Consider the following 13,312-nt stretch of genomic DNA (forward strand, 5'->3'; position numbering starts at 1 on the left):
CTCCTAGCATCAAACATTAAATTGGTCATAATTAAAATTTCATCATGTAAAATTGTCATAATTAATGATTATTTTCTTGCTCACTTTAAGTTTATAAAATTATTTTTAGAATCTTTATTGTCAAGTATATTAATTTTAGCACAGACTTTAGTGAGTATAGATATTTTTTGGCATTTTTGCATCACATTTTCCTATTTATCTTTTCAAAATTCTCACTCCAGATTACCATTTATGATGCTTTCTTTTCCATAAGTGGTCCAAACACATTTGCTGAAACTTTTTACCTTTCCATCCCACTATAATTCCACTGCAAAAAAGTAAATTTAAAGCTGTTCCAACAACTGATTTTTGACGTTGGAGATGAAACACAAGGATGTTAAATTATGAGGAATTATGCATTGATAGTTCATAGTCTACCTTCTTCCGGGTGAGTGTGTGAGCTTTCTTTTTAGTATGTCTTATTATTTACCAGGTCCAAAAATAATACTACTCACCACAAATGGGAACACAGAGGTTTTTTGGCAGGAACCTAACATCACTAAAGCACAAAGAAAATGAGAATGGAATCCGTGAATTGTTTTTCCTTTTTCCTAAACCATGTGCCTCCTTACTCACTGTCTTTTTACTGGTCCTCTCTAGCCTTAATTCTTTCTTTGCATATGTCTATTTTTCAAAGTCTACATCATGGATTCTTACTCATTCACCTACACTTTTAAACTTTACTACTGTTTATCAAATAGGTAGAGAAGAACAGAAAGGCCAAAATGAGGAAATAGTATGAAGATGTGAAGATGGAAAAAAATATCATTGTGCTTGATGAAAGGATGATACTCACTTTGTCTGCAGTAAAGAGTGTGTAAAAAAGACCTGTGTGCATCTGGTTAGAAGGAAGATTAGGTGAATGAGTTTAGATTTGACCCTGTAGGTTGTGGGGGAGGCGTCTAAAGGTTTGTGAGGGGAGCAGCGACATTATTAGATTTGAGCTTCAGGATCATTAATCAGGGTAGCATTTATCAGTTAGAATAGTCAAGAAAATTAATCTGTTAGATTAATCTGATAATGGTGTGTCACGTTGATTGAAGGGGGAAGACCAGGGTCAGAGAGACCGAGGGAGACTGCCAAGGGAGAGAATAGAGAGACAAAATGGAGGACAGGCACAGACAGCTTATCCCGGTTAAGCTGTCTGTCTCCAGTTACGTCGTCTGTCTCCCAGAGACCTCTGGTTTTCTTGAGACATATTAAAACTTTTATACAACTCAACAGTGAAGCTGTGTATCCTAAGAGCACTTTCCCATGTCAATAATTAGCATCCACTGCTGCACGTTTGAACTGAAAGAATTGTAAAACCTTTTGTTACTCTATTTATTGGTGAACATTAGCAGATCACCTGTTCCTCCAACTGAAACAGTTGCGTGAAGAATTTTTCCATCATCCACACGGTTTGTCACCATTGTGATGAGTTCATGCAAGATTCCAAAAAAAGTCTTCTCATACTTGCCTTAGATACCTTTAAGTACAGCTTTGTTTATGTTCTCACCTTCAGATGCTGTATATCAACTCCACTCATTTTTCTCTGATTTTTGTTATATGATTCTGTCTCTCACTATTACAATTTTTCTCACTATACTGTTTGAATTCTTCTGTAAGCAGGTCTCTGTTCTGTTCTTTTGGGTCTTTGACTTTGCCTCTTCCTGAAAGATCTTTTGTTACTGTCACTTTTTAAACATTTTCACACTATATAAAATGGGTTTGAAAATATTTTAGAAATTTGAGAGGAGGAATGGATATTTGCTCCTTGTTTATGTCTAGATTGCATCCGTTTCTTTTTCTTTTCTTTTTTTTTTTTTTTTTGAGACGGAATCTCACTCTGTCTCCCAGGCTGGAGTGCAGTCGTGCAATCTCGGCTCATTGCAACCTCCACCTCCCGGATTCAAGTGATTCTCCTGCCTCAGCCTCTCGAGTAGCTGGGATTACAGGCGCATGCCACCACGGTGGGCTAATTTATATATATGTATGTATATATATATATATATATACTTTTTTTTTTTAGAAGAGACAGGGTTTTACTGTGTTAGCCAGGATGGTCTTGATCTCCTGACCTCATGATCCACCTGCCTCAGCCTCCCAAAGTGCTGAGATTACAGGTGTAAGCCACCACACCTGGCCCCATTTCTTAATCTTATAAAAATAATTTGTTTATCCTTATAAATCTGAAAAAGTCTCCCAGATTTTGAAAAATATATGTGTTATTATAAAAACATATGAAAGGAAGACTTTGTCTCCTTCACAGCCCACAAACTCTATCCTTTCTTACCCTCATTCCCTACCAAGCCTATGGCTCATTTTCCTCCTTTTGTTAAGATGTTCCATGCTCTTAGCTTACAGAGCTTCATAAGTACTCTTCAGTTATTCTTCTTATAAATTGATTTGAAACACTTGGCTTCAAAGATTATTTTTGGTCACCTCCACTATTCCCTTTCTTAAGATGCAGCTGAAATCCCCTCTCAACACCACTCATCTCAGATGTTAGAAAAGATCATCATCCTTGGTTTTTCCTTTCCCATTTCTTTTGTGGAGTATACCCTTTCATAAATCTGATCTTTTACCTTTCTCAATTTATATCAATTCCATAATCACAAATATTTCTTCACTCCCTGATCCCACAGACATTACAAACAACTTAACTTCATGTTAAACATCTCTGTATCTCATTTTCTGTTGACTTCTGTGAAGAGCCCTTGACAAATAATACATTTCCCTGTCTGATTCAGTTTGTTTATAGTATCTCAATGGAATAAAATGTTCCAATCTTACAGACCTCTGGGTGCTTTGATTTTTGCAATAAATATTACTTACTATAGATGAATCCCAACACTATTTCATTAAATTTTTCTAATAGATATTAATAACCTTGCTTAACTACTGGGTGTTTTTGGTATGCAAAGAGTTACTCAGACGAAAGAGAGTGAGTAGGACTGAAACCACCTTACAGAGTTGGAATTAGTGGGTGAAAGAGGGTAAGGAGTTTACTCAAGCACACTCTGCCGGCAATGTCGGAGCTGCATTAAATCCATCAGCACCCACCTTGAGAGTGGGAGGCTACAGTGGGCTTAGCAGGAAGCATATCTGGGTGAACAAGGACTTCCTCAAAGATGAGTTAATTTCAGGCCACCTAAAAACTCTGATGTAATAATAGAATCAAAGACACCAAGCGGATCACAAGGTCAGGAGTTCGAGACTAGCCTGGCCAACATGGTGAAACCCCATCTCTACTAAAAATACAAAAATAAGCCGGGCATGGTGGCGGGCACCTGTAATCCCAGCTACTAGGGAGGCTGAGGCAGAAGAATCATTTGAACCCAAGAGGCAGAAGTTGCAGTGAGCCAAGATCATGCCATTACACTCCAGCCTGGGCGACAGGGTGAGAATCCATCAAAATAAAAAAAAAGACACCAGAATGTACTATGCCTAAAATGTTTGAAGTCAAGGAGAAACTAGTGTCCTTGTAGATTAGATTCATTTCCCATGAAATGTGGGGTTTAGGCCCAGCTCCATCATATCTGCATATCTTGGCACGTATATTTTTAAAAATATAATCACACTCTTACCCTTTTAAATTGCAAAAATGTCGCCTCTGACTACCTGCCATTAATAGTAAGTAACATTCATTACAGAAGCACATCTTTTCAAACCCCAACACTGCCTCCTTTACATTCTATAATATGAAAGTGAAATAACCTAAATAATAACCCTGCAATTACTATTGAAAAAAATACCAGCTATGCTAAAATGAAACTGGATATTTTTCACTTGTTGTTGTTATAGAATATATGTGTAGAATACAAAAATAATAATTTGCACTCATCCAACTTCTTTCACTTTAGTGTCTCAAATCCCGGAGTGTAAGTGGTCTCATTACATTTACCAAACCAATTTAACTCTAACATGCTCTTGAACCCTCTCTCCAAGTCCACTGAGGCTTTTCTGTCACGAATGCTGAACAGTATCATCTGAAATTCTGAGCATTCTGTAGATATGTTTGACCTTCTGCAGATAAAACTCACTTAATCGTTAAGTTATATATTAAAATAGACAAAACTACCTAAACAAAAAAGAAAAATATGACTATTGTGTATTTCCCTACACCTACACACATCCACAAACACTCACATGTACAAAATAATTTATCTATAACTGGATTTATTAGAATGAGGAAAGCTTTGGCTATAAGAACAGCTAGAAAAACAAGAAGAAATATGCTTTATCTGGATCTATGGAAACAAAGTCCATTGGTTTCTAAGCTCCATTTATTTAGGCAACAAGTACTACTCAGATATTTATTTATTTATTTCTGTTCTGCACTTCATGCTAGAAAATGCTCACTTTTTTTTTTTTTTTTTTTTTTTTTTGAGGCAGGGTCTCACTTTGTTTCCCAGGTTGGTCTTGAAATCCTGGGATCCAGTGATCCTCCCACCTTGGCCTCCCAAAGTGCTGGGATTAATGGTGTGAGCCACCACACCTGGCCACTTGTTCAGATATTTATTGAGGACCCATTACATTATAGGAACTATGGAGGTTACAAAGATAAGTTATTCATAGGAAGTATACAAATACTGAACTAATTCCAGCACAAGTGGAGTATGGTAAGTTCCATGAAGATGAGGGCAGTGTAGATATCATTTAGCTCTGTATCTCCAGTGCCTGATATTGTGAAGAGCAAATAGTAGGTGGCAGGATGTGTTTCATGGATATGGAATGAAAGAATAATGCCCTCAAATAATGTAGAAGTTCAAAGGAAGGAGGGACTACTTCTGTCTGGTGTTACTCAGAAAAGCTTTCTAGATGATGAAGTATTTGATCTGAGTCTAAGGGATGATGGGATGGGTTCTAACAGAGAGAATTCACATATCAGGCAGAGGCCATCACACTGTCACAAAGATAGAGGGAAGAAAGTGTGAGACAGCCTTTAGGAATAGCAAATCATTCAGTTTGGCAGTTCGGCATAGGAAATCAATAAGGTGGGGGTAGTGCACAGATAAGACTGAAAAATTAGATTGAGTCCAGACTGATGAAATCCAGAAATGCCAAGTTAGGGAGTCCAGATTTTATTCTTGAAGAAAACTCTGACTATTTGTGTTCAGATGCCTATACAACAGCTTAGCCACTTGCCAAGGAGTCATCAGCCTTGATCCTGCTTCTGAAGATATCAGAGGGAGTCATCAGAAGCACGTCCTAATTATATTACCAGCTACTCTCCAAGAAGCTACTCTAATAGAAAACCTGCAAAGTGCAGCAGTCCCAGAAAAGAAGATGAAGACTAAAGAAGAAGGAGGATATTTAGAAATGATTAATGTTGGTCAGTTTCATCAGTTCTAAGTCTGTTATCAGATACCTGTTATATTTACTATGGCACTTTGAACACAAGTTACTTTAATTCTAGTCTTTGCAGACTTAATGCACAAATCTTAAAAGGCAAAAAAAGTTCCAAGAGAAAATATGCCTTTTCAGAGACCTCTAAATATGTTATAAAATGTAGCTTCTGTCTAAGAAGAGACTGATTCTTTGAGGAAAATGGTAGGGAGTAGGCTCCCTGGATACACAAAATTGTCCCATTCATTCACTGAAAACACACATGACCAGAGGAGCTGTAGGGAAATAAAGTTATAAAACATGCCTTGAGCAATTTACAATGAAATTGAAAAAAAAATACCACTCCTAAGTACTAGAAGATTTATAATATTTGACTTTAGCTTCTTGACTATTTCCATTTTTTAGTTAAGAAAGTTAAGATTAAAAGGTTTAAATAACTTATCCAAGCCAAAAAAAAAGTGGCACAGCCAGAATCCATCCAAATTTGTTTGACTCCAGAGAGCATACTCTTTCTCACGTGTCACATAATAGCCTTAGAGTCTGCCCTCGTATAGGGAAAACACTCTAATGTAGTAGCTAAAAGCAGGACCTCTAACTAAAAGCAAGACCTAGGTTATAGGTCTTGGCTCTACCTCCTGTTAGCTGTCTGACTTTGCACCTGTTACTAACTTTTTGTGCCTCCATTTTCTCAACTGTAAAATGAGGGGAAATAATATTTCTTTTTTTTTTTTTTTTTTTTTTTTTTGAGGTGGAGTCTTGCTCAGTCGCCCAGGCTGGAGTGCAGTGGCGCGATCTCGGCTCACTGCAAGCTCCACCTCCTGGGTTCACGCCATTCTTCCGCCTCAGCCTCCCGAGTAGCTGGAACTACAGGTGCCCGCCACCACGCCCGGCTAATTTTTTTGTATTTTTAGTAGAGACGGGGTTTCCCCTTGTTAGCCAGGATGGTCTCGATCTCCTGACCTCATGATCCTCCCGCCTTGGCCTCCCAAAAGTGCTGGGATTACAGGCATGAGCCACCGTGCCTGGCCAAAAATAATATTTCTTAAGGTAATATTTCATAATGTAAGTCCTTACCTTATAGAGTTGATGTGAGATTTAAATGAGATAATACATATAAAATGCTTAGGAAAATGGCAGGCCCAAAGAAAATGCTCATTAAAATTAGCTATTATTTTTCAGTGAAACTTCATTATAATTGCAATAATTTAGACAGTTCACTTCACATTTTCTTGATCTCAGTCAACACACGAAGTCTTCCTTCAATCAAAAAGAAATCCCTGGAAAAATTTTATGCAGTCATTAATTTGTACACAAAGGAATATATGAAATGTTAACATGGGTAAAAGTCACAAGAGTTTGGTTGCTTTTTGGAAAGACAACTCTTGCTCTGGTAACTTTTCTGAAACTGATCAATTTGACTGATTAGCACTTTTGCTATCTGTTTCTTTCCCGACAGTACAAAACCCCAGATAAGATGACACATTTCCGTAGTCTGCAAACTTACCCATGAATGTAGGAGATCCATATCTGAGCAGGAAGACTTGAGACGTGTGTGGCGAATACAAGAGGAGCAGTGGTCCCAGGGTCCAGCTTGTGCTATTTGGAAATCAAGACATGTCCAGAGAGGGTTTTCAGGAAAAGGCTTCCAGTGATGCCACATGTAAGCTTCACCTTCATACCAAGCTAATTTATCTTCCAAGTTGCAGTCATTTAAAGTGCTGGATCTACCCAGTGATGCAGAAAGAGTATCCAATCTAATCTCCATTTCTTCCTTCCTCCTCGTGCTAACACTATTCACTTTCTTTTCTCGGGACTTGGTTAATTTCAAACAAGAAATCAACGTGTCATCTTCATCTTCTGAATGACAAAGAAATAGGTTAAAAACTATGATTATAATTCTTCACATATGGAAATTATTCTTCCCTTTATATAAGAGAAATAAATACACCACAATGGATAAACCAAGAAGTCATTCAATTTTATAAAATTATTTACAGCAGCATTTATTTAAAAAGCAAGTTATTTTGCTATATAAAATTTTTTGTTTTGTAAAAGTCGCATTTTTCTGACATTTTTGAAACCATAACAATTGATTAAATTCTATCTCACTGGAAAGAATGGAGGCCATATACAAATGATATGCTGAAAGATATTTGAGAAAAAAATACAATTAAAAAACCACCTCTTATGTTTCTATTCTTAAATATTTTTTTAATTTTTAAGGTCATGTGTATAATAAAGAATTATAAGGAAATAAATAAAATTATTTGCCTTACTTAAAAGAATAAAATCTCAGTGGGTTGGACTGAAATCCTACTGACATTCTGAAATTGTCTATTTTAATATCAATCTACCAAGAGATGTATGGATGCAGTGTGTCTCACAGTGAAATGGTTTTCAAAAAACAACAACGACAAAAAATTTAAAAAAGCCATATCTGTAATACCATAAAGTTCATTTGTGAGATCTATATTTACACAATGTGGCAAAGACTCTGATGAAATTTCTAGTAATGTAGAAAACAGTTACAGAAAATAGAAATATATATCACCCAGAGTCAATTGCTCTATGTCATGGAATCCCTTTAAATCCAAATGTTTAATGGGTATTTTTAAAAGAGTTCGATTACTTAAGGCATGCTATTATAAATAAATAAATGAAAATCAAAGTTGCATGCCATGGACATACCAATTTGCTATGCTTACATCAAAATTCAAATACATTGTTTTCTATGGCCAAGGAATGGCGACAGTGGACACTGCTGAGCTTCCTCCATTGCTCTCTCTCACTGTGTCTCGGAGCCTGGTCTTGAAGGCAAGGAGAAATGGGGTGGTGCATAAATACAGGGTAAAATTCAGGAATAGATGGGGATGTCTGTTTTAAAATAACTTGGCAATAAAAAAAAATCCTCAATGTTTAATGATTATCTTAAGACTTTATCAAAATGGGCTTCATTAATGTATGCTTCCTTAGTTCTCCCTCAAAGGAGTTTTAACAGCTTATTGAGTGCTTACTTACGGAGGTTTATTAATGTCGGTTTCACCTCATCCAGATTCTGCACTCTGGCTTTCTTAGTCCAAACCAGTTTCTGTAGTCGCTTTAATGTCCCCATTGATTCCACAGGGTCACTGCCCGATTTTATGGCCTAGCACAAACACAGCTCAAGGTAAAGACAAATTATTCCTCACAAAAGATTAAATATAAAATATGTTGAGATCATAAATGTGGAAAAATTAATAATGTGACCTTAAAACCTGAAGCCTGAGTCAATTTAAGCACTAACTTGAAAGCACACCATACTTTTTGGGTTCAAAATTATAAAATATGTTACAACTGGCCAGTCATACTAAAGCAGAGTGGTTTTACCAATTTTTTTTTTTACTTCAAAATACAGCAAAATGGATTGAATTCAGAAATATCTATAAATGACTCACTCCTGCCCACTGTGAAACAGTGGAAAAAAACAAGATCTTTGCAGTGTAATATAGATGGAACAAGAGGTTCAAAGTTGCTATTTGCTAGTATTGGAATAGACTGATAGTATACAAAGTCTACCTGCTAATATTAGATAAAGCAGTATTTAAATTGTCTTCATTTTCTTTTTGGAAATTTGTGGACAAACAGCATTTGTTTCAAGTATGAAAATTTTTCAAATAACATACTTTTAAAAAAATAGCCTCTTGCTTTCTAGAAGATATGCACTAAGTGAAACAAAAGATAGCCACAGCATACCACATCATGTTTTAGAATATGTGTCACTTGTTTATTATGACAAAATATGGATAAAATATAATTAACATTGCATTAATGACTCTTGTTTTCTTTAAAAGATTCAGGAATGTTTCCCACTAGTTTACTGTTAAATTTGTATTTATACAGCTTTTACTTATTATCTTAAGGATAGTTCCTCTTAAGGATTTCAAAATACTTTGGAAATTAACTCTTTGTGTGCTAAGTTTTATATGAATTGATAAAAATCATTGTGTTCTGCTGAATTCACTAGATGTGATGTAATACATATAGGAATACTTTTTCATCCAGAAAGTTCTAGACTCAGAAATATTTCTCCACATGCTTTTGTCTCATTCTTTCCATTGAACAGCTGATAAATAGCATCTACAAAGACACTGCAGTTTTCAAAAGGTGAATATTTGCTTCCTCATTAATGTTTGAATGAGACATATTTATAATAATGCTTTCCAATCCTTTTAAAGAGACTATAAGCCCAAATAAATGTTTGGAAGTAAAGAATATCTGACATGCAACATTTCCAATCTTTATACTCAGCTGTTATCTTTGTTCTTTAAGAATGACTTTGCACAACCAGTATAAACTTGTTGTTCTGTCTCTGCAAAATAGCACTTACGTAGGAAATGTGACGTTTTTGTCAGAGGAAGCCATACCTTTTTGCATTAAATAAGTGGGAAAATATTGAAATCATTTTAATCTTTCAGAAAGGACTGTGATGAGATATGCTTAGAAGCACAAAATCTTCCCTCTCTTTCCAAAGACCATGCTCTGCTCAACACAATTTCTATTGCTGTTAATTTTTTTGTATTATTTCTCAGTGTTTCTTTTAGTGCTTTCTGAGTTACTTGATTTTATAGACCCTTTACACCTCAGGAAAGGCCATCTTCTACTCTTTAGACCCTTTCAGAAATAATGAGATGACATTGCACAACCATTTTTTCTTTGTTGTGCTTGTATTCTTATGGCAACTTCTTGTTACAGCCAAAGCTTAATTGCTCCACTGAAACACTGGCAACAAAAATCGTCTTCTCTTCTCCCTTTGTGAAAAAAGCTTTCACTTAATGTGGAGAAAGGTATTATATACCAGAGAAATGGAACTTTGTATAAATGATTTTCCCCCAAGAGGAACTAAAGCATTTGGAAGGTATCTGAATTCAGGTAAGTAAGATCTCATGTCCTAGAGGTTTTAAAACAAACTGACCTTTCATTATTTTGTTCACATTCTATTGTAGCCTTTTTAAAGCATGATATTGTTAATTTTTGTATCTTTATTCACTTTGAGTTACTGGACATCAGTCTACTGCATTTTATTTATTTTTTAAAATCCTATGTGCCTAGGATTGTACATGGCTTAATAAATATGTACTGAATGTAAATACAATCCTAATTTTATACATGTTTTATATACAAAATGGAGTATCCATAGTACATGTTTGATACTAGACTCATTACTTTCTAGTAGCAAAGTATTTCTGGACAACCTCCTCTTGTTAATAGGTACTATATATCCAAGGGATGAAATTTAGAGTTAATATTATTATAAAAGATATAGAATCATTACAACTATGTATTAAAAAGAAAATGTATTCAGATTAAAAATACAGCCAGGTGCAGCAGCTCATGCCTGTAATCCCAGCACTTAGGGAGGCTGAGGTGGGTGGATTATGAGGTCAGGAGATGGAGACCATCCTGGCCAACATGGTGAAACCCTGTTTCTACTAAAAATACAAAAATCAGCTGGGTGTGGTGGCATGCACCTGTGATCCCAGCTACTTGGGAGGCTGAGGCAGGAGAATTGCTTGAACCCGGGAGGCAGAGATTGCAGTGAGCCGAGATCGCACCACTGAACTCCAGCCTGGGTGACAGAACGAGACTCCAACTCAAAAAAAAAAAAAAAAAGAAAAGAAAAGAAAAAAAAAAGAAAAATCCTCAAATATTTTTCAAATAATAACCCTATTTATCTCAATTCTCTTATCCATTACCTACATATTTGTACTGAATGTGATTGATTAAGTTTTATAGTAACATACCTTTTAAATTTTAAATGTGTTCTAAGAAGATTAACCCATAAATTAAACCTAGCATTCAACAAATCAATAAACTTTCATTTGAGCACCTAGTAAATGCCAAGCACTATCTCACATTCTGGGGATATGGCATAGAGGAAGTAATATGAGATCACAGTTTTTATCATGTCTAAATCTAGAGGGAGGTGACAGGCGATAAACATATAAACAAGTATATAAACATAAGAATGTGACATAAGAAATGCTATATTAATAATTAACAGGGTGATTGAGTGAGGATGCAAAAAGAGGGTTTATTAATATACTGATCAGGAGGAGCTTCACTGAAGATACTAAAGCTGAGGCCTGAATGATGAGAAGGAACCAGATATGTGAAGATTTAGAGAGGGTTTAGAATTCAGCAGATGGTCAGAAAGAATATTTCACCTGAGACTTGAATTGGAGAAAAAGTCAGCCAGGCAAGTAGCAGAGAGAAGAGAAGTCTTGGAACACAATACAGTTTGCAAAGGTTCTAAAGCTGGAATTTCTGGAAGAATGCTTAGTATGTGCCCATGAAGGGAAAGAAAGGAAGAGTACCAAGAGATGAGCCCAGAGAATAACAGAGATCCTTCCAGGAAGCTTCTGTAGAGCAGGTTGAAGAATATGGAATACCTAATCAGAGGATGATACAACTTGGTTTACAGTTTTGTTCTTCTCTCTCTACTGAATTTTGATTTTCCATTTCAAGGGACTCTTCCCAATAGCATTCAAACGTGCTTCATGTTATTCATCTTTACTTCACCATCTTTTATTTACCACTTTTTCTATTCTTCTTTGATCCTAGGCATTTGTATCAAAAATGTGAACTATGTATGCTTCCTTTAATTCTATTAACTTCTCATCCTTTTAATCTGTCTCATCTATCAACTTTCATCTCTACCATTCCCTTTTAATTGTCCTTTTGATCTAATGAGCCATTCTTAAACTCCTTTACTACTTGATATTCAGCAATGTTGACCACAGTGACCTTCTGGAAACACTCTCTTTTCTTGGCTTCTGTGACACCATGTTCCTCTGATTTTCCTTTTGCCTTTTTTGGCCCTTCCCTCTATAACTCCTATATGCTGACACCTTCCTTTTCTTGAAATTAAATTTTGAAATTACTTAAGGATTAATCCTGGCCTTTTATCTGATATCACCACCATTCTCTTCTCATGTGCATGCATGCACACATACCACTTCTAATATCACTTATATGCTAATGACTCCCAATTTATTTCTTTCCCCAGGCCTCTCTGCAGAGCTTCAGACTCACATATCCAACTACGTATTTAAAACATTTTTTTTTGTTTTATCCATCACCTTATTTATTTATTTATTTATTATTTTTTTTTATTACACTTTAAGTTTTAGGGTACATGTGCACATTGTGCAGGTTAGTTACATATGTATACATGTGCCATGCTGGTGCGCTGCACCCACTAACTCATCATCTAGCATTAGGTATATCTCCCAATGCTATCCCTCCCCCCTCCCCCCACCCCGCAACAGTCCCCAGAGTGTGATATTCCCCTTCCTGTGTCCATGTGATCTCATTGTTCAATTCCCACCTATGAGTGAGAATATGCGGTGTTTGGTTTTTTGTTCTTGCGATAGTTTACTGAGAATGATGATTTCCAATTTCATCCATGTCCCTACAAAGGACATGAACTCATCATTTTTTATGGCTGCATAGTATTCCATGGTGTATATGTGCCACATTTTCTTAATCCAGTCTATCATTGTTGGACATTTGGGTTGGTTCCAAGTCTTTGCTATTGTGAATAATGCCGCAATAAACATACGTGTGCATGTGTCTTTATAGCAGCATGATTTATAGTCCTTTGGGTATATACCAAGTCATGGGATGGCTGGGTCAAATGGTATTTCTAGTTCTAGATCCCTGAGGAATTGGCACACTGACTTCCACAATGGTTGAACTAGTTTACAGTCCCACCAACAGTGTAAAAGTGTTCGTATTTCTCCACATCCTCTCCAGCACCTGTTGTTTCCTGACTTTTTAATGATTGCCATTCTAACTGCTGTGAGATGGTATCTCATTGTGGTTTTGATTTGCATTTCTCTGATGGCCAGTGATGATGAGCATATTTTCATGTGTTTTTTGGCTGCATAAATGTCTTCTTTTG

General features: G+C 36.0%; 1 protein-coding gene across 3 annotated transcripts in view; it reads right to left on the bottom strand.

Annotated features, from left to right (window-relative positions):
* SAMSN1 (SAM domain, SH3 domain and nuclear localization signals 1) overlaps positions 1 to 13,312 on the bottom strand; it is a 175,264-nt gene that overhangs the window by 90,420 nt on the left and 71,532 nt on the right. For all 3 annotated transcript variants that reach the window (XM_009442827.5, XM_016938412.4, XM_054675301.2), the window contains 2 exons: positions 8,389 to 8,515; positions 6,875 to 7,227 (listed from right to left, as the gene is read on the bottom strand). In XM_009442827.5, coding sequence (XP_009441102.3) covers positions 6,875 to 7,227; positions 8,389 to 8,515 — 480 coding nt within the window. The remainder of the gene's footprint in view (positions 1 to 6,874; positions 7,228 to 8,388; positions 8,516 to 13,312) is intronic.

Source organism: Pan troglodytes, chromosome 22, assembly GCF_028858775.2.
Source record: "Pan troglodytes isolate AG18354 chromosome 22, NHGRI_mPanTro3-v2.0_pri, whole genome shotgun sequence".
NCBI classification, from domain to species: domain Eukaryota; kingdom Metazoa; phylum Chordata; class Mammalia; order Primates; family Hominidae; genus Pan; species Pan troglodytes.